The sequence below is a fragment of the Narcine bancroftii genome, chromosome 7 (assembly GCF_036971445.1).
Source record: "Narcine bancroftii isolate sNarBan1 chromosome 7, sNarBan1.hap1, whole genome shotgun sequence".
NCBI classification, from domain to species: domain Eukaryota; kingdom Metazoa; phylum Chordata; class Chondrichthyes; order Torpediniformes; family Narcinidae; genus Narcine; species Narcine bancroftii.
This window is the reverse complement of record NC_091475.1, coordinates 37,690,001-37,711,439: the sequence shown is the minus strand read 5'-3', so window position 1 is coordinate 37,711,439 and position 21,439 is coordinate 37,690,001. Positions and strand designations below refer to the sequence as shown.

Genomic DNA, 21,439 nt, shown 5'->3' with positions numbered 1-21,439 from the left:
GCCCCTGTGCTCCCCAGTTTTACATTTGTAATCAAACAATGATGCACATTCCAGATTTTATTCAAGGTTATTTGTATAAATTTTAGTTTGATGCTGTCTTAAGGAAGCAGTCTCTATCCTCAAGGACTCTCACCACCTAGGCCATAGCCTCTTCACACTGCTACCACCTGGAAGGAGGTACAGGAGCCTGAAGATGAACACTCAGCAGGACAAGGACAGCTTCTTCCTCTCTGCCATTAGATTTCTGAACGGACAATGAACCACAGGCACTACCTCTCTTTCTCTTTTGCACTAATTTTTTTAAAATTAATTTATCGCAATGTTTGCATTGTGATGCTGCTGGAAAGAAGCAAATTTGGTGGCATGTTCCTGACGATAAATTTTGATTCTGGCCTTACCATCTTTGCCTCTTCCCCTTGCAGGGACACGCTGACTGTCAACTACTATCTCACATTTAAACACCTCCCACTTGTCAGATGTTTTTCCTCTAGCACAGCCATTCTCAACCTGTTTTTGGCTGTAGCCTCCTTAGGACCCTGCTCAATGCTTATGGGCCCCCTTCCCTGTGAAGTAGTTACATTTATTTGGTTTCTTCCTACTTCTTTCCTATTGTCTACATTAAAATAAGCATTAAAAATATTTATGTTATATGAGGTGAAAAGAAATCAAGGTTTTTGTTCTAAGTGTAACAACCGTAGCTTGTGATTCCAGGACAGACCGACAAATAGGAAATCATTCTTGTTGAGCACGTAGGAAAGAAAACATTTACTTATTACAAAAACTTTTCGGCCTGCACACTTTATACCTGGAATTGAACACAGTAGAACAAAGAAGAAAACTACATGGAAGTCAATTCATAGCCAAAGCTGGTTCCGTGTCAGTCAAACACAATCATGTTGAAGCAAGAATAAATTGGATAGATGCATGGATGGCAGAGGTCTAGGGGGTTATGGAATGGGTGCAGGTCAGTGGGACGAGCAGAATGATGTTTTGGCACAGACAAGAAGGGTCGAATGGACTGTTTCCTGTGCAGTAGTGTTCTATGGTTCTAAGGAATGCTCTGAAAACATTGTCCATTTTCCGCATTTATCCAGGTTATTCTAGGCCGTCTCCAAATGCCTCCAACCTTGAAAAAAAATTATTGCGCTGCTTGGCAACTATACAGCAAAGCCTGGCAGCAGTCTTCTAGTCCTTAAAAAAATGTTTAATCCATTCAGTTTCCATGTCCCCTCTCCTAATACAACTTTAAGGGGGGCCTCTTATGAAGGATTTCAGTCTGTGGTTCCCCCATAAGTGCCCTGTGGCTCCCAGATATCTTTGCCAGCTCCTGCTTTATGTCATTGAAATCAGCCCTCTCCTGAATGAAGATCCCTAACTCTGACTAACCATATCTTCCTCCCACTTCCAATGACATACTGGTTGCTAAGTTTAATTGGTAGCCTGAGTGTGCAGGTGAGTGATGGGATCTGGGGATATAAAATAAGATTGGGTAAAATGGATGTGTTATTGACTGTATTATAGAGCAGCCACTCTCAACAAGGGCCCTATGGATCCCCTGGAGGTCACAGCATATTTAAGAAAAAACCTTCTTTTCACCTCGCATAAAATAAATATTGTTTATGTGCTTTACGTAATAGATAGAAACCAACTAAACCTGACTGCTTCACCGGGAAAGGGGCCCATAAACTTTGAGCTGAGTCTGACAGGGCCATAGCTGAAAAAAGATTGAGAATGGCTGCTGTGGAGTTTACAAGTTATGTTGATGTGAATTCCTTTCACGTTGTCATGACTTTTCCCAAGAGATAGAGTTTGGGTCTGTATTCTTCAAAGTTTAGAAGAATAAGGGATGACCTCCTGAGGGAGGTTGACAGAGTAGATACTGAGATGTTTTCTCTGGGAGAGGCTCAAACAAAAGAATGTTGCTCTAACAAAACATCTCTGAGAACGAACCGGCCCCGCTTGTATCGCCGTGCTGGCATGGCAGCTGCAGAAAGATGGCGCCGTCGGGGATTGCTGATTGGCTCATAGCTTAGGCCACAGCTCGTGCCCCAGGCAACGAGGTAATATCACCACTGCACGGGACGTAACTGGCCTTAAAGGGGCACACGTGAAACTCAAATAAACAATTCAACTGAAACCTCCACTGTGTCTGCAGCCATGACGCGCAGGACCACGACGCCAACCTAGACAAATTTCTTCAAACTGCCGGTCGGCTGAACCTGACCTACAATCTTGACAAGTGTGTCTTCTGGACCACACGACTCGCGATTCTAGGTTGCGTGGTGGAGAATGGGGTAGTGATGCCAGATCCTGACCGCATGCATCCCCTAATGGACTTACCCCACCCCCCCCCCCATACCCAGAAAGCGCTCAAACGCTGCCTGGGCTTTTTCTCATATTACGCCCAATGGGTTCCACACTACGCCGACAAGGCGCGTCCTCTTATCAAGACCACCACCTTTCCCCTCTCGACCGAAGCCAGAGCGGCTTTCGATCGAATCAAATCCGACATCGCTGTTGCAACGCTGCACGCGATCGACGAGTCTGTCCCGTTTCAAGTCGAGAGCGATGCATCCGACTTCGCCCTGGCAGCCACCTTGAACCAGGCCGGTTGGCCTGTAGCCTTCTTCTCCAGAACCCTCCAGGGTCCAGAGAGTAGACACTCCTCGGACGAGAAGGAGGCCCAGGCCATAGTTGAAGCGGTGCGTCGTTGGAGACATTACCTCGCTGGGAGGCACTTTACACTGTTGACTGATCAACGCGCGGTCTCCTTCATGTTCAGCAACACCCAGCGAGGTAAGATAAAAAAAACGACAAAATCGCCAGATGGAGAATTGAACTCTCCACCTTTAACTATGACATCCTGTACCGATCTGGTAAGCTCAACGACCCGCCTGACGCGCTCTCCAGGGGGACGTGCGCAAGCGTACAGATGGACGGACTACAGAAACTCCATGAGGCGCTCTGTCATCCAGGGGTCACTAGGTTTGCCCACTTTGTGAAGGCGTGCAACCTTCCCTACATAGTCAAGGAGATTCGCTCCATGACCCGAGCCTGTTCGGTGTGCGCTGAATGCAAGCCCCACTTCTTCTGTCCGGGGAACTCCCACGTTATCAAAGATCATGAAGCTGAAGGCAAAACATTTTGGATTGGAGATTCTTTCTCTTTCTACCTCCCAGGCCCTCAGCTCACTCTTGTTTTTGTTAGTTGAGCCAATGCTCAATGGGTTAAGTGCAATCGATCTGCATGCACACTGAAGAAAGGGCTCCTGTAAGAAGCCTCTCATTTGATTCAACACAGCTGATAAAGCCACTCCCTCATAGTGCCAGAGACTCGAGTTTGATCCTTGCCTCTGGCGCAGTCTGTACGGAGTTTGATGTTCTTGCTGTGACTACGTAGATTTCTCCTGGATGCTCTGATTTCCTCCTCCATTTTAAAGGCGCCTGGGTTGGTAGATTAATTTGTAGGGTGGGTGTTAGAATCTACAGAGAGTTGGTTTTATGGTGGAAATAATGTAGGATTACATAAAATGAGTGGTTGATGTTGGGCTGAAGAGCTTTTCTTGCTCTTTCTTGCCATGACTATTTATCTATTAGTTTCAAAACTCGAGTTTTGCTCTGAAATTCGGGGAAAGAAAAATGGTACTCTATATTTTAGGAGTTTGTCAAACCAGTATGGCAGCCAACACTTAGAACTGGCTAATGTTTCCTTCATTGATATGATTACAGCCAACTTGAAGACCATCTCATACAGGTTGTCTTCAGACTTTTGCAGGAGGCAAGGATGGACGTTAGGACCTCCCCAAGTCAAGGCCCTAACATTCGAAGATCTCTTGCAGTACATGCCTAGCGTGCAATCCAACAAGGGAACAGAGGTTAGTGCGCCAACAGAGATGGAGGGAAATTAGAGTTGTTTGAGTTGCACTGACATCGAAAGTGGGATTATGAGAAATAGAAACTGGGAGAACGAGATGGAATCCATGCAGGAAGCAGCGTGGGAGAGGATGGTGAGGCTGAGGATGGTGAGGCTTGGTTGCTGAGGTGGAGACTGAAATTGAGGCAGAAACTGCCCTGCTTCCAATCCCCAAACACATTCCAGATCAAACAAAACCCCAAACTGTTTCTTGTGTTTGAATAGCTCACCCTTGGTGCCAGGGTCTGGGATATCACTGATCAAATTCACTGCATTCTCGGAGGAGAGGTGTTGTGGTCGATGTAGGGACCAATGACGTGCTTGGAAGGATGATGAGAGTTCAGGGAGTTGAGCGCTAAGTTGAAGGACAGGATCCCCAGGGTTGTGATCCCAGGATTGCTACCTGTGTCATGTCTCGTGAGATTAGAACTAAGAGGATAATGCATCTTAACATGTCGTTAAAGAGATGATACAGGAGGGAGGGCTTCAGATTTCTGGATCATTGAGCTCCCTTCCAGGGAATGTGGGATCTGCACTGCCAGGATGGTTTGCATCTGAACTAGAGGGGGACAAATATCCTTTTTTGGTAGGTTTGCTAGTGCTTCACAAGGTGGGCGGGGGGGGGGGGGGGGGGTTTAAACCAGATTGTGGGCATGAAAACCAGAGTACCAGAGAAGATGGTGGAATGGAGGAGGAAAAAGCTGATGTTAAGACTGCATATAAGGTGAGTTGGTAGTGAAACTTTGGCGAGGCGAGGCCCAGTGGGAGCAGTGGCAAGGAGCCGGAAATGGTGAGGCGAGGCCTGGTAGGAGCAGCAGTGAGGAGCCCGGCCCGGACATGGCAAGGCCTGGTGGGAGCAGCAGTGAGGAGCCCGGCTTGGACACAGTGAGGCCCGGTGGAAGCAGCAGCGAGGAGCCCAACCCGGACACGGCGAGGCCCGGTGGGAGCAGCAGCAAGGTGCCTGGCTTGGACACCGCGAGGCCCGGTGGGAGCAGCAGCGAGGAGCCGGGCCCGGACACAGCGAGGCCCGCCCGGTGGGAGCAGCAGTGAAGGGAAGCTCAATTTTTGATATTAGAATAAGAATTAGAATATGGTAGCAAAGGCAGGGGACATGCTCCTCTCACAGGATGCGGGTTGACAGGGAAGCCAACAGTATCCCTGATGACTTTATCCGTGAGAAGTGCATCCAGCTACAGCTCCTGAAAAACCGAGTTGAGGAATTTGCGCCGCCATTGGATGAACTCCGGAGCATTCGGGAGGTAAAGGATATGATTGACAGAAGTCACAGGGACACTATCACACCCAGAATGCAGGAGAGGAGATGTATAATTGGAGAGGGAAAGGGAACAGGCAGGCAGTGCAGGGCACCCGTGTGGGTGTTCCTCTGAATAACAAGTATACCATGGGGACTGTTGAGGGGCCCACCTACCAGGCACAAGCCACGGTGATCAGATCTCTGGCAAGAAGTCTGATTCTGTGGCTAAGAAGGGAAGGGAGGAGAAGAGGCGAGCTGTAATGATGGAGGTTTCCACAGTTAGGGGGACGGATAAAAGTTTCTGTGGAGGAGATCAAATATCCCAGATATCTTGCCAGAGTCCAAGATATCTCAATTAGAGTTCAAGTCATTCTCAGGAGAGAGGTGAGCAGCCAGATGTCATGGTCCATGTAGGGACCAATGACATGGGTAGGAAGGAGTGTTCAGGGAGTTAGGTGCTAGGTTGAAGGAAAGGTCCTCCAGGGTAGTAATCTCAGGATTGCTACCCATGCCACATGCAGGTGAGGTTAGAAATAGGATAATGAAGCTTAATACATGATGGAAGACATGGTGTAGGAGCAAGGGCTTTGGGTTTCTGAATCACTGGTCTATCTTCCAGGAAAGGTGGGACATGTTCCCAATGGGATGGTTTGCATCTGAACTGGAAGGGGACTAATATCCTTGTGGGCAGGTTTGCTAGTGTTGTTCTGGTGGGTTTAAACTAGATTTGCAGGGGGAGGGGAACCAGAGTGCCAGAGCAGATAGAGGAGGAAAAGATAATGTTAGAATTGCATGCACTGTAAAATGTTCTCAGATGCTTCTATTTCAATACAAGGAGTATTGTAGGAAAGGCAGACGAGCTTAGAGCATGGATTGGCATGTGGAATTACAACATTGTGGTCATTGGTGAAATTAGGCTGCAGGAGGGGCAGAACTGGCAGCTTAATGTTCTGGGTGGTTTCTTCAGACGCAATAGATCGGGGTGGGAGGGAATAAAAGGGGGATAAGTGGCATGGCTTGTCAGGGAAAATATCACAGCTGTGCTCAGACAGGACAGACCAGAGGGCTCATCTACTGGGGCTGCATAGGTGGAGCTGAGGACGGGAAAGGTATGACCACACACATGGGGTTGTATTATAGACTGCCCAATTGTCGGTGAGAATTGGAGGAGCAAATCTGTAGAGAGATAGTAGACAGCTGCAGTAAACAAAGTTGTGATAGTAGGAATTTTAACTTTCCACATATTGTCTGAGACTCCCATACTGTAAAAGGGCTGATGGCTTGAGTTTGTCAAATGTGTCCAGGAAAGTTTTCTAAATCAATATATAGAGGTACCAACTAGAGAGAGTGCAATTCTGGATCTTATATTGGAAAGTGACAGAAGTATATGTAGGGGAACATTTTGGCTCCAGTGATCATAATGCCATTAGTTCCAAGTTAATTATGGAGAAGGATAGTCTGGGCCTCAGGTTGAGATTCTAAATTGGAAAAAGACCAATTTTGAGGAAATGAGAAAGGATCTAAAATGCATGGATTGGGATTGGTTTTCCGGCAAGGATGTGTGAGGTAAGTGGAGGACCTTCAAAGGTGACATTTTGACGGTAAAGAGTTTATATGTTCCTGTCAGGATCAAAGGCAAGGTTAGAAGGTTTTGGGAGCCTTGGTTTCTGAGGGATATTGGGGATCTGATTCCCAAAGAGAGATGTATAACAGGTATAGGCGACTTGAAGCAAATGAGGTACTTGAAGAATATAGAAAATGCCAGAAAAATCTCAAGAAAGCAATCAGGAAGGCTAAAAAGGTTACTTTGGCAGACAATGTGAAGGTAAACCTGAAGGGTTTCTACAAGTATATTAAGAGTAAAAGGATAGTAAGGGATAAAATTGTCCCCTAAAAGATCAGATTGGGCATCTATGTGCGGAGCCTCGTGAGATGGGGAGATCTTATTTTGCATCAGTATTTAGTTAGGAAACTGGCATAGTTTATAAGGAAGGAAAGGAAACAAGCTGTAGTGTCATGGAACATACAGACATTAAAGAGGAGGAGGTGCTTGCTGCCTTACAGCAAATAAAGGTAGATAAATCCTCCGGGCCTGACAGGATATTCCCTTGGGCCTTGAGGGAGACTAATGTAGAAATTACAGGGGCCATAACAGAAATATTTTAAAATATCCTTAGGCACAGGTGAGGTGCCAGAGGATGGAGGGTAGCTCATGATCTTGTAGACCTTTATTAGGTCTCCTTTCATTCTTCTACACTCAAAAGAGAAAAGTCCCAGCTCTGCTAACCATGCCTCATAAGACTTATTTACAATCCAGGTAATATTCCCATTAAATCTCCTCTGCACCCTCTCCATAGCTTCCAAGGAGAAGAAATAGAAGCAGGAGTCAGTCATTCAGCCCTCGCTCTGTTTGCCATTCATTCAGGTTATAGCTGGTCTGATCTGCCCTTTAGTTCTAGTCCCAGGAAGCCTTGTGGCACCTTGGGCCCATGGACACCATGGACTCAGACTGAGGAAGTGATCAGGGCATTGTTGAGTCATTCATCTTTCAATTGTTTTGTAAAATAAGAGCCTTGGTATATATTTTACTTATTTGGTCAAATAATTCCCCTTCATGTAAAGTGAACAAGTCAACACATGATGCTTGTTTTTTTTCCTCTCACAGAAACCTCTGGATATCGTGGAGAAATACTACCCGGATGGTTGCAAGTTTGTCACCATGTTTTCGGATGGAGCTGGTACTGTTTTGTATCCAATAATCATTAAAGCTGTAAAGGCTGCAAGGGTAAAGGTAACCCATGATGTAGTGTTGCCGTGGTCTCCTCAGCTAGCTCTGTGATCTGGAGGCTGGGGCTCAATGTTAATAGTTTTATTTCTATGGCACAGAGCAGGTGGAGCCTCTGCAGATCCAACAGTCCTTCTTGCCTCTAGATAAGAGACAGAAACGGCTGGAGTCATAGAAAGCTTACGATGCAGGAGGCCATACAGCCCATTGAGTCTGTGCTGTTTGGTTGAATAAAAAGATGCTAAGCCTATTCCCACCTCCCAGAAGTATGAGGTTCATTTAAACACTGAGAGGGCAGCAACTTACAGACTTCTGCCATCCGAGGGTGAAGAAACACTTTTATTCACAGAACATAAGTCATTACTATTACCACAATAGGCCTTTTACACCTGATACATATCCCTCTTTCTCGGCATACTCATAACCCCTTTTAATCTTTAAACTCCTTTAACTCTATGACCCCAAGCCTCTGACCCCTTGACTTGGGGAAATGAATCCTTCCTATTCACGTTCCTCATTTATATATGAGTAATGTTACAGTTAATGCAACACTGTTACAGCCCCCAGCGATCGGGACTGAGGTACAAATCCCGTGCTATGTTAGGAGTTTGTACGTTTTTCCCTGGGGGCGCTGTTTTCCTCCCACCTTACAAAATGTACCGAGGGTTGTAGGTTAATTGGGTGTAAATGGCAGCACGAGCTCATGGGCCAAAAGGGCCTGTTACCGAGTTGTGTCGAAATTTAAAGTTAAAATATTTAAGTTTCCTCTGTTCCAAACAAAGCAACTCCAGCCCCTCCCGTTATTCTCCATAGTTGCAGTCCTGGCAATGTCCTTATGAGCCTCTTCTGACAAGTTCTTTTGGATGTTTACAGAATACTGCCCAGGCCCTCGGCTAGTAAGGAGGAAGTGGACATTAACCAGGATGAAAATGTATCTTGAGTTGTGTGATGAAACTAATTACAACATGATTATTTTCCCTTCAAGCATGTAAGGTTAAGGGGAAATTTATATAGGCTTTCAAAATTGAAACGTGGTTGAGGGAATTAAAAAATCAGTATGCTGCTTTCTGCTTTCCTTGTCCCTCCGTCCTGATTCAGGGTCTTGACCTGAAATGCCAGCATGCACCTTTCACCCCACTGAGTTCTTCCAGCATTCTCTTTTTAATTTCCAAGTCTGGCTGATATGGACTGAATGGCCACTATGTAGGGCTTACATTTCGTGGATTCTGTTAAGGACCAAGATAACAGGACACAGATTTAATGGAGTTGGCAGAGGAGACAATGATGAGAACCCCCCCTACAGAAAGTTGTGGTATCTAGAATACAGGGCCACAGTGGAAGGGACTGAGTGGAGCTGGAAATCTCACTCAAATATTGGGGATGATAGGGACTTGTTTTTTAGCCACAGAAAGACTGGGCAGTGAAGAAGGTAGTTGGCATGCTTTCCTTCATTGGTCAGAGCATTGCATCCGGGAGCTGTGACATCATGTTACAACTGTATAGGAGATTGGTGAGACCGTAATTGGATTATTGTGTGCCGTCTGGTCACCCCGGTATAGGAAAGATATCATTACTCTGGAAAGGTGCAGGAAAGATTCAAGGGAGTGTTACTAGGACTGGTTGCATTGAATTGTAAGAAGAGGCTGTAGAGGCTGGGGTGGAGGCAGACATTTATAAAATCGCAAGGGGCAGAGATGTAGTAAATTGTCTTTTTCCCCATGGTAGACGAAATTAAAATTGAAGTGTAGGTTTAAGGTAAGAGGGAAAAAAATTAATAGGGAGCAAGGGGCAGCTTCTTCTCAGAGGGTAATAGGTGTAAGTGGGCAGCACATGCTCATGGGCCAAAAGGAAGTGGTAGAGGTGAGTACAATGGCAAGGTTTAAAAAACAAATTAGAAAGGTACACAGATAAGAAAGGTTTTGAGGGATATGGGACTACCTTGGATAGACAACTGGGTCAGCAGGAACCAGTTGGGCTGAAGGGCCTAATTCCATGCAGTAAAACAATGCTAGAATGAAATTTGCTCCCTTATGATGTACTTCTATCTGTTAGTTCCATCCAATGAAAGAGCCTTTAGCCCTGCCTTCAGTGTTTTGACAAGAAATAAACAGCCTTAAAGATAACAAATGCATTTTTAAAATCCACAATGATTTTTCTGTCAAAGGAGATTAATTCCTTGAGATTTTGGGCACCGTCATTCTTGGTAATCCAATCAGTAAAGTGGATGAAACATTGTTTGCAGTGGTCATCATATTTAGGGAACCAAGGATACTGACTGCTGTCTGAAGATTGCAGGGAATCCGACTTCACTGGTGGGTCTCCTTTTTTTTCTGGGTTGTACAGGGCAACAATTTTTTTATCCAATTAACATCTATCTAAATGTTGCTTTCTGTCCATCTGCCCTGATTCTTCTTAACTTCTGCTCAGCTATCCCTCGGGTAACGTTGCCATAGTGATCTCTGCTTTCCACCATGATCAACTGGTGCACGTACTATTTGAGGACCTAGATTGGAATGCAAAAATGCTGGGAGTCTTTCAGTCAACTGGCCATGGGACCTGCTACCTTCCTAACGGACTCATTTGGTGAGTGATGAAGCAATTGGCTTTGGGTGATTGGGTTACACGTGTTGGGTGGACCTTACAGTGTCAGATGGGATTGTTCTTCCCCCTGGCCTGATTGTTTGATTAGGGGCCCAGGTTTGTAAGTCTTGATGAAAGGCTCTAGTTGACACTTCTTTATCTGCCACTGATGCTACTCGGCCAGAGTTCCTCTGGCAGATTGTGGCTTGCTCCAGACTCCTCTATCTCGTTCATCTGTAAGTTGTCAGGTTCCTTACTTATCCCCATTCCTATCCGAATCAGGAACAAGTAAGACAGTGGTTCTCAACCTTTTTCTTTCCACTCTCATACCACTTTAAGGACTCCCTGTGTCATAGGTGCTCTATGATTAGTAAGGGATTGCTTAAGATGGTATTTGGGTGGAAAGAAAAAGTTTGAAAACCACTGTTTTAATCGTACCTAATTGATTCGTTATGTGCAAAGTTTCGTAACTCCAAAGGAAATGGGTCAATGACTATTTTTCTCAAGCAAATTATTTCAGTAACAATTGGGTCTCGAGCAGTGATTCTCAACCTTCCCTCCCACTCACATACCACCTTAAGCAATCCCCCCTTACTAATTACAGAGCACTTTAGGCATAGGGATTACTTAAAGTGGTATGAGAGTGGAAAGAAAAAGGTTGAGAACAACTGAATCAGCAAGGTCTGAGATCTAAACCCAGACATAGTTGTCAGCTAGGGAAAGCTGGCTGTCGTCTCCGCAACATGGAACAGCAGTAGGCCACTCAGGGCCTCAAATGTGCCCAATTCCAATATGATTAATCTGGTCTTCTAAGGAAACAACTTCCCCTTCAATGCTCTTTTCAGTGATGTGCAAACACATTCCATTGGGAAAACCTACTCAGCAACAATAACCCTCATCCACAATCCCCTAGGTAAATTCCTTTTGTGGACAGTGTTATTTATATGGATTTGTCCAAATTGCACCATGGGGAAGTTGAGACATAGGCTGATTAAAGACTGCGTCTCACTGCAGCACAAAGAACATTGGGTTGACTCATGTTTAACCCATGTTCTTCTCGTTTTGGGATGATCTGATTTTCAACTCCATCTGTGAGAATGGTCTATCCTGCAGAAAGCAACAAGGTAGTGTTTAATTGCCTGTCCCCAAGGGCTCTTGATAAGGTGATGGTGAGCCACTCTTTAGACCCAGTACTGTCAAGGAAGGAGCCCCAGGATTTGAACCCAGCAATGACAAAAGGCCAGGTAAGGATGGTGACCTGGAGGGGAACCTGCACATGGTGGTGGGTTTGGGAGGTGCTGTCGGGAGTAACCTGGGTGAGGAACAGGAGTGTGGTTTGTAGATGGTCATTGTATTCCTGTGCACTACTGGTGGTGGGAATGTTTAGGGTGGTATTGAGCTAACAGTAACTGCAATTTCATTGATTCTGAGCCATGCAATGTTTCCCCAGGATCAACCTGACCCCTCAACGTGGATTGTATTTTACCGAGCAGGGACTCCTGAGGAAAAGATGGTGGTGGCAGGATTATAGTTGCCACATTCATGCTCCGCCATACAACTCCATCAGCTTGAAATTAAACCCAAACATTACCGTCCAGATCATTTCACAGGACCAGATTTACAGCACGTTCAAAACGAAGAACAGGAGCATACAATTTAACATGGGAGCAAATTTGGTAGTAAGTGTCTGAGTGTGTTTAAAGAGTAGAAATGTTTCTCTGTTGTCTGGCAGGTGGATCTATCAATGTGAGCTTGTCACAGTGGAACAATGACACAACTTGATTGAGACTCCTGCCTTGAGGTGGTTTGATCTGAGCTGGAGGGTTATAGAGGTCTGAGACAGCCTTGGTGATGAGATCAGAGATGAATAATGCACAAGGGAGAATCCACAAACTTTATAAATGTGTGGCACTTATAAAGCGCATTGTGATTTGACACAGCAATAATTGTGTTGTTTCTTAAACAAATAAATGGTGCAACTTTCTCTTGGGTCTGTGTGCTGGATCCAGCACCACCTGCTGGAGCCTCCCCTCAGCAAGTGTGCGGCTCACCAGTAGTCCTGGTCATTGTGTGAGTGGGGGAGGGAGGCACTAAAGTTTCCTTCTGCTGATGCTTTGGCTTCCCTGCCATTTGATCCAACCTAGTTGCTTCTGATGCAAATTTGTCTTCTAATGTTTTCCTTTCCTTTTCTATCTTCTTCCCAATGCAGCTGAGAGACGTTGAACAGCCTCAGTCTGTAAAATCAGGCATCACAGAGGAAGAGGATTACATCAGTAAGGCAAAACAGAAACTGCATATGTTCCTTGAACAAATGAGACGGTGTAAACATCAGTGGAGACTGAAGATGGAAACCTCTGAAGGGATGATGTGTAAACCCCTGCTGAAACTGTGATTATTTTTACAGTAAGTGTTTCCATCCATGTGACTGATCAGATTTCTGCTGTTCCTCTGAACTAATGTTTCAAACATTTGTTCACCACTGTGGGGTTTCTGAACCTAACAGGAAAGGTGACTACAATTGGAATTGAAGAGAAAATGATTACAGATTAGCCTCTTGCTAATGGTAATTATGTTATTAGGTCAAGTATAATCTTCTGCACAAAAGGTTAGAATATACTGGCATGATGGGCGGAAGTGACCAATGCTATTTTATCTATCTTTTAAATTGGAAGTGGAATTTAATCTATAGACGTGGACAGAGGTGAGGGAATAGGTGAGTGGTGTCGAGGAGCAGAGTTGGGTGTTGCACAGATGGTTAAAGTGGCATACTTTCCATTATTAACCAAGGACCAGAATTTGAGTGGGAGGAGATTTTGTTATACAAGTTAGTTAGACCACAAAGTTGAGTTCTGCAAACTGCCTGGTTCCCACGACTTGAGATTTAGGGATGTTATGGATAGACCGGGCTGGTTTTCATTGGAACACAGGAGTTCGAGCAGAGACTTGGGTTTTTTCAAAAATTGTAATGTACATTGAAAAGCTATTCGTGTGCTACTCTGGCAAGTCAACTTGTATTTAAATACAGCAGATAGTGTAATAATATAACAAAAGTGGAGTGTGTAGTGTTACAGTAAGTTAGGGCACAGACTGGAGAGCAGTGACTTTTAACCTTTTTAGGTCTAAGACCCACCTGGCTTCTGATCTGTCATGCCCCACTAGTGGTAAACTAAAGCCAGACAAGTCGATGTTAATGCTAATCAGTTGGAGCATACCCAGTCAGAAGATGAGGTGTTGTTCCTCCAATTTGCAGGTGGTTCTAGTCTGGCAGTGTATGAGACCATGGACAGAATGTCATCAAAGGAAGGAGGTAAGAATTAAAATAGGTGACCATTGGGAAATCCACGCTATTGCAGCAGACGGATCTGAGGTGCTCAACAAAGCAATCTCCTGGTCTCTCCAATGGTGCAGTAGATGACCTCTGCAAATTCACAAGTGAAATGTTCCTTCAATTGGAAGGACTGTTGGGATCCTGAATGGTGATGGAGGGAGGAGGTATGGGTACAAGTGGAACATCTCTTGTGGTCACAGGAGTAGGTCCCAAGGGGACAATTGGTGGGGAGGGAGGAACAGACAAGGAAACCTTGAAGGGAGTGGTCGGAACATGTGTCTAGTGGTGGGATCACATACAAAGTGGCGGAGGATGTGGAGGCTGGTGGGTAAGGACATGAGGAATCCTGTTGCATGTAGGGGTAGAGAGGACCAGGGCAGATGTGCAGGTAATGGAGGGTATGTGGGTGAGTGCCGAGATAATGGTGGTAGAGGGAAAGCCCACTTTTTTTGAAGGAGGACATCTCTGATGATCTGGCTTGGAAGTCCTCATCCTGGGTGCAGTTGTGACAGAGACATTGAGGGAATGGAATCTCAGCATGGGTGCATATTTTCAAGTCAAAGACAGCTCTGTAAGAAACACATCTTTAACGACCCACATGGAATCATGCCGTGGCCCTCTGGTTGGGAACCACTGCTCTAGAGTCACAAAGAAAAAAGTGTAGGATATGGCGAAAAGCAGTTAAAACAATGTGAGGGCTAAAATTTTACCAGTGAGTGATCCATTTAAGGTTATGATAACAACATGAAAGAAACTTGTTGAATCTGAAGCTGCCTGTTTTCAAGTTTGTGTATCTTCTGCTCGACATAAGGAGAGGGAGATGTCCTTTACTATGCTGGCCGGCAGGTTTCCATGAGACCGAAGGGAGTAAGTAGGGTCAAAAACCAGCAGCCATTAATTTAAAGTAAGTGATGAAAAGATGATAGGGTGTTGAGGATTCAGAACTCCTTGGCTCAATGGACGAGAGACAAACTCCCTCAATATCTGTAAAAGAGCCAGAATTTATACATGCAGTATGATCTGCAGGATACATACCTGGGATCAGGCTGGGAGGCTTGTTTTTACTGACACAGAGGTGTCCTTGTGTATTCTATAAATGCAGTTTAGACCAGTGGAGGATTAACTTAGAATATAGACAAACAGAGCTAGGTATTCTTGGTGCCAGCCCAGACATGAAGAGGAGGTGTGACATCCGGGTGAAATTAAACCTTTCAATACAAATCAAAGAACATTCCGTAATGGTAGGGGTTGAATGTTAGAACTGTCAAAGAGTTGCCTTCAGAGAGATTAGAGCTACACAAACTAGTCCAAGTTTTAAATGGTCCTTTGAAAACACTAATGGATGCAAGCCAGTTGGGCAGAGACAGATAATTAATGAAGAGTAGGCACATGATTGTTTCCAAAATTTCACAGGCTGCTAACTGGGCTCAAAGAGGGGAAATACTGCATTATATCAAAGACGTTGACTATAAGATAACCTATAGCTATCAGGGAATAAGGGAGATTTTTCCAGATTGTAAACTAGATTAGATTTCGGATGAAGCTGATCACGATGTTTCAGGTTTGATGAACCAGCTGTTTTACAGGAAGCACATATTTTAATAAAAATAAGTAATCTCTCTGGAGGTATGTGATGAAGTAAATTTGGGAATTTTAATCTGATTTTTATTTTTAGTCATAGATGTTGCTTTATTGACAATTTTGATGAAAATTTGCCAAGTTCCATTTGCATATTCTGGGAACCATCAGGATCTTTTGCTTAAAGCAACTATTTATAAAATAAAACCAGCTCCAGTTTCACAAAGCAATCTTTTCCTTTCACAAACAGGATCAATATGAAGGCAGAATTTGCAGCATCTGCTTTCTTCCTTAGATCCTGAACGCTTGACAGCCTATGGAGTTGGAGCAACTTACCCAGGTCTCAAGATGGCCCAACAAGACAGAAAGGACAGTCACAAAGGGAAGATGTTGTGGCAATTGAATGTAAGGGCACATTCCCAAGGTGTAAAATGTCTAAAGTACAGAGCATTGATGATCGTTCGGATGTGAACTAAGACTTACTTGTTCTTCAAGTGGATAAAAGAGAACCCCTGGTCCATTTCCATGAGCAGGTACACTCTTATGGCCAATATTTGTCTCTCAAACAAACAACTAATTATCACTAAAATATTTCACTCACCTTTCCTTCTACCGAGTTTGATAGAGCTTTTGTTGCACAAATTGGTTTTCAACACATTTGTAGCTAAATTGGAAAATGTCTTCATTGGTGCTTTAGGAAACGTAAAGGTTGTGAGAGGTGATTATTTTAATCAAATCCTTCTATAACCTTAATACTCACAGCATCACTGTATTAGTACTCATCCCACTGCAAGCGTGGCCGTGCTTTTCACTAATGAAGCTACCCTCCCTCTAAGAGCTCCACAATACATAAACATGTTTACTTAGTTTTATAGGCAATAAATTCATCTATCACAGTGGTTCTCAACCTTTTTCTTTCCACCCACATCCCACCTTAAGCACCAATGGCATAGGGATTACTTAAAGGGTGAGAACCTCTGGTCTATTAATTCAAATCCAACAGAGCTGAACACTGAAAGATTCTGTGGAATCTCAAAATAGAGCCAGTCCAAATGCAATTTACTTGTTTTTTTTTAATTTCTGAGTTTACCAAAGCACATTACTACTTGTGCTGACAGACAGATCAGAGTCATGAGCCACAAGATGTAAAGAAGAATCCAATAAAATACTGAAGCAAAATTATCTACAACAGCAGAAAAACTCAAACCATTAGAGCTCAGAATGAATGATTGCTAGATGTTTAATATCAGGCACATTTTCATGAAATTCTGGATGAAATCATAAGACCATAAGTCATAGGATCTGAAATAGGCTATTCAGCCCATTGAGTCTGCCCTGCCATTTAATCATGAGCTCATCTATTTTTCCACTCAGCCCCACTTCCCAGCCTAATTAAAATTTAAACATACAGCACAGTAACAAGTCTGTGTTGCCCAATATATACCCAATTAACATACACCCCGGGTATGTTTTAACAGTGGGAAGAAACTGGAGCCTCTGGGGAAAACCCACAGATATGGGGAGAACATTAAAAACTCCTTATAGACAGCATGGGATTCAAACCTCAGTCCAGTTCGCTGGTGCTGTAAAGGCGTTGTGCTCATTCTCCTAAATTCTGAGTACAGGCCACAATCTGTCACATGCTCCTCATATGATAACCCTTTCATTCCCAGAATCATCTTTGTGAATCTCCTCTGAAGTGAAATATGAAAGGCAATAGACACCATGGTTGAAGTTAAAACACAATGCTGGAGAAACAAATATACAAAACCAATGTTTCGGACTTGAACATCCTCTGAACCCTCTCCAAAGTCGGCACATCCTTTCTTAAATGAGGAGCCAAAAACTGCTCACAATACTCCAAGTGAGGTCTCACCAGTGCTTTATAAAGCCTCAACATCACATCCCCACTCTTATTTTCTATTGCCAGCATTGAATTTGCCTCCTTCACCACCTGACCCAGCATGCAATTTTACCTCCAGGTTATCCTGCATGAGGACTCCCTGGTTCCTTTGCATTTGGGTATTTTCAATTTTCTCTCCATTTAAAAAAATAGTCTGCCTGTTTAATTTTTCTACCAAAGCGCACAACTTTTTTTTTCATTTGTCTCTTCCCTCTGCAGACTCCCTGCTTCCTCAATACTACCTTCTCCTCCACCTACCTTTGTATCATATTAATATACAACATAAAAAGAAGCGGCCCCACCGTAGACTCCTGTGGAACACCACTAACAATTGGCAGCTAACCAGAATATGATCCCTGAATTTTGACTCTTTGCTTCATGTTAATTTTCCAATGCTTTACCCATGCTAGTATGTTTCCTGCTATACCATGGGTTCTTATCTTGTTAAGTAGCTTCATGTGTGGCCTTCTGAAAATCCAAATACACACATCCACTCCATCTCCTTTGTCTAGTCTACTTGTAACTTCTTCAAAGAATTCCAATAGATTTGTCGAACAAGATTTTCCCTTAAGGAACCATGCTGGCTTTGCTTTTACCTCTGTAACCTCATCCTTAACAATCGACTCCAACATCTTCCCTACCACTGACATTAGGCTAACCCATCAATAATTTCCTTTCTCAAATCCTCCAGGACCATACCAGAATCTATTGATTCCTGAAAAATAATCACCAACATCTCCACAATCTCTATTGCTACTTTGTTCAGAACCAGAGGGTGCAATCCATCTGGTCCTGGAGACATCCACCCATAGACTATTCAGCTTTCTGAGCACCTTCTCCCTTAAAATAGCAACTACACTCACAACCTTCTCTGATATTCCTCAATGTCTGGTACACACTGCTAATGCAAAATACTCATTCAGTTCCTCTCATTATTATTATTCTAATGGTTCTATATCTACTCTCACATCTCTTTTACTCTATGTACTTTAAGAAGCTTTTAGTATAATTTTTGATATTATTTGCCAGCCTGCTTTCATACTTCATCTTTTCCATCCTTTTTATTTACCTTCTGCAAGTTTTTAAAAAAACTTCCCAATCCTCTAGCTTCCCACTAATTTTTACTTCCTTATACGTCCTCTTTTTGCTTTTACGTTGCCTTTGACTGCCCCTTGTCAGCTACAGTTGTAACATTTTTCCCATTTGAATATTTCCTCTTTTTGGTATGTATTAGTGCCCCCTTCCAATCTACTTTGGCCAGTTCCTCTCTCATGCCAATGGAATTCTCTTTACTCCAGTGGAGTACTGACACATCTGACTTTAAATCCCTTGTTAAATCTCAAATTGAACTCAATCATATTGCGATCACAGTCTCCTAATGATTCATTTACTCAAAGCTCTCCAAGTGCCTCTGGTGCATAACACAACGTCCAATCCCCTGGTGAGCTCATCAACAAGCTGCTCTAAAAATCCATCTTGAAGGCTTTCTACAAACTCTCTCTTTCTTGAGATCCAGTCCCAATCTGGTTTTCCCAATCTAATTGCATGTTAAAATCCCCCATGACAACTATAACATTGCCCTTCTGACACACCTTTTCTATCTGCTGTTGCAATTTGTTGTCCACATCCTGGCTACTGTTTGGAGGTCTGGATACAACTGCCAACCTTTGTTATTTCTTAACTCAATCCACATGATTTTATATCTTCTGATCTTATGTCAGCTCTTTCTAATGATTTAACATTGATCCTTTCCAACAGAGCCACACCATCCCCACTGTTTAGCCTTTCAATACTTTGTGTATTCTTGGACATTCAGCTCCCAGTCACATCCATCCTTTCGCCACAACATCATACCTGTCAATGTGCAACTGTACTAAAAGATCATCCACTTTATTTCTTATGCTGCATGCATTTAAATACAAAAACTTTATCCCTTTATTTGTTACTTTTGACTTTGTTGCATTGCAACTAATCTCACTGGCTGTAGTTTTGCCCTATATGCCTCCCTACCAGCAAGTTCCTACTTCTGCCTCTTAACTTTGGTTCCCAACCCTTGCGAATCTAAATTTAAACCTTCCCCCAACAGCATTAGCAAACCTCCCTGCCAGGATGTTGGTTGCCTGCGAGTTCAGGTCACCCCTTCCCCACAAAAGGCTCCAGTGAATCAAGAACTTGAAACCCTGCCCCCACACCATCACTTCAGCCACATTTTTGACTCCACTATCTTCCTGTCCGTGGCACTGGGAGTAATCCAGGGATTACCAACTTGGAGGTCCTGCTCTTCAACCTCTTTCCTAACTCCCTAAACTTACTTTGCATGACCTCTACCCACTCCCCACTCATTGTTACCAATATGTACCACAACCTCTGGCTGCTCACCGCTCAGAGATGTCCTAGTACTGAGCACCCAGAAGGCAACACCCTACTTTGGGGTCTCTTTTGCACCTGCAGAATCTTCTATTTGTTTCCATGACTATCGCTCTACCTGACTTTGCCCTTCCCTTCTGAAGCTCAGAGCCTACTACGGTGTTATTGGACTGGCTGTTGCCTGGCTCTGATACCTCATCCCACTCTGCAGTATCCAAAGGGGCATACTTGTTGCTGAGGGGAATGGCCACAGAGGTAGCCTGCACTTTTTATTCCCTTTCCTTCTTACCTAGCTACCTACCTCCTGCTTTCTAGGTGTGATTGCGTTCCTGTAACTCCAATCACAGCCTCCTGAATGATCCAGACTTCAACCAACTCCAATTCCCTAATGTGGTCGGCAAGGAGGTGCAGTTGGACACACTTCTTGCAGATGAAGTCGTGAGGATTAAAGTTGGCTTCCCTGGTCTGGCTGCCATTCCTTCTGTCTATTAAGGAGAAAAGAATTAGAAAAACCTGTCCTTGACTTGCCTCAAATCTTTCACCTCAACCTCATGATCTAAAGCCTCAAATTCCCAATGCTGCACTAGGCTACTCCACTGTGGCTGCTCTGCTTGACCTAACCTTCCTTTTTACTGGCTATAGCTAATTAGCCAATGGAGAAATTTATACAAGCACCTACCTCTCCCACAGCTTTTTCAATGCTTCTCCTCTTGGTCACGGTCCCACTCTCAAAGTCCCCGATGAGACCCGTGAAACGCTGCTTTTTAAATTCTTCTCCCTGACCCGAGTGTAGCTCTCTTGCTCTGTGAATTGATTGGCTGCTAAATTAAGGGACTAATACCAATATACCAGAAGTATATAAAGTTTTAAATTCAGCATCCATCCAAAGGCAAAATAAACTGGAACGTGTAAAGGAGCAGATTTTACTGCTTTAACAAGGGTAGTCTGTAACATTCCTGCCCTCACCCACTGCATGCTGATGCACAACCTTAAGAGTTTAAACAGTTTTAAGCTCAGTGACTTGGGATACTATGTGGATGGGTTTTGTTGTAATATATATCCATTCTGAGCCTCAGAGTGGAACCTTCAGTGCAGTTAAAAGGCAGAAAGAGAATTACATACAGTATCAAAGGTTTTACAAACTGTGATTTAATTTGCTCTCGCTTCTCTAACATCTCCCATGTTTTATGCCAATCTGTCGATGTAGCCATGACTGGCACTGGTGCACTGTTTTTTCCAGAGTAATCCCAGGTACAGTCTGCTAACTCAGCAGTGCAGCATTGAACACCCCCAGAAGGACAGCCAATGCACTCATGAAATGGCTCTGACTGCCATTTTGTGGTCTGCGCCAACACTGTGACGGAAGTAGAATATTTATGAATGTCACCGATGCCCTCAAACACCATGGAACTATTAAAAAGGGAACATTTATTTAGATTTTAATTTTTTTTAATGGAAAACACAGCAATTAAGAACATTTAAGGTGAATTACAGCCAAGTCAAACAAAATGATTGACTTACCATTTCTCTGACAGATGTCATCTTCCCAGATGGGTTCAGCCAGGTGGTTGTGCACACCCATTCATGGCCCTCCCTATTCTGGGTAGATGGGCTTCTGTCAGATTCCACAGTGTCACTGCTGGGCATCGATAATTCTGTAAAGAACGCCTGGCTCTTTTTCTACTAAATCAGTTTGTTACATAATTTAGGATAACAAGGACAGAGTGCAAA

The 21,439-nt window shown here is 43.8% G+C and overlaps 1 protein-coding gene across 1 annotated transcript in view; it reads left to right on the top strand.

The window, feature by feature from the left end:
- The window catches only part of LOC138739988 (uncharacterized), a 58,492-nt gene extending 42,155 nt beyond the window's left edge, over window positions 1-16,337 (top strand). The window contains exons 12-18 of the mRNA XM_069892440.1: window positions 3,729-3,874; window positions 7,833-7,905; window positions 8,826-8,883; window positions 10,380-10,535; window positions 11,983-12,211; window positions 12,742-12,935; window positions 15,734-16,337. Of these exons, the coding sequence (XP_069748541.1) occupies window positions 3,729-3,874; window positions 7,833-7,905; window positions 8,826-8,883; window positions 10,380-10,535; window positions 11,983-12,211; window positions 12,742-12,924 (845 nt within the window). The 3' untranslated portion in view covers window positions 12,925-12,935; window positions 15,734-16,337. The remainder of the gene's footprint in view (window positions 1-3,728; window positions 3,875-7,832; window positions 7,906-8,825; window positions 8,884-10,379; window positions 10,536-11,982; window positions 12,212-12,741; window positions 12,936-15,733) is intronic.
- The last annotated feature ends 5,102 nt before the right edge of the window (window positions 16,338-21,439 follow it).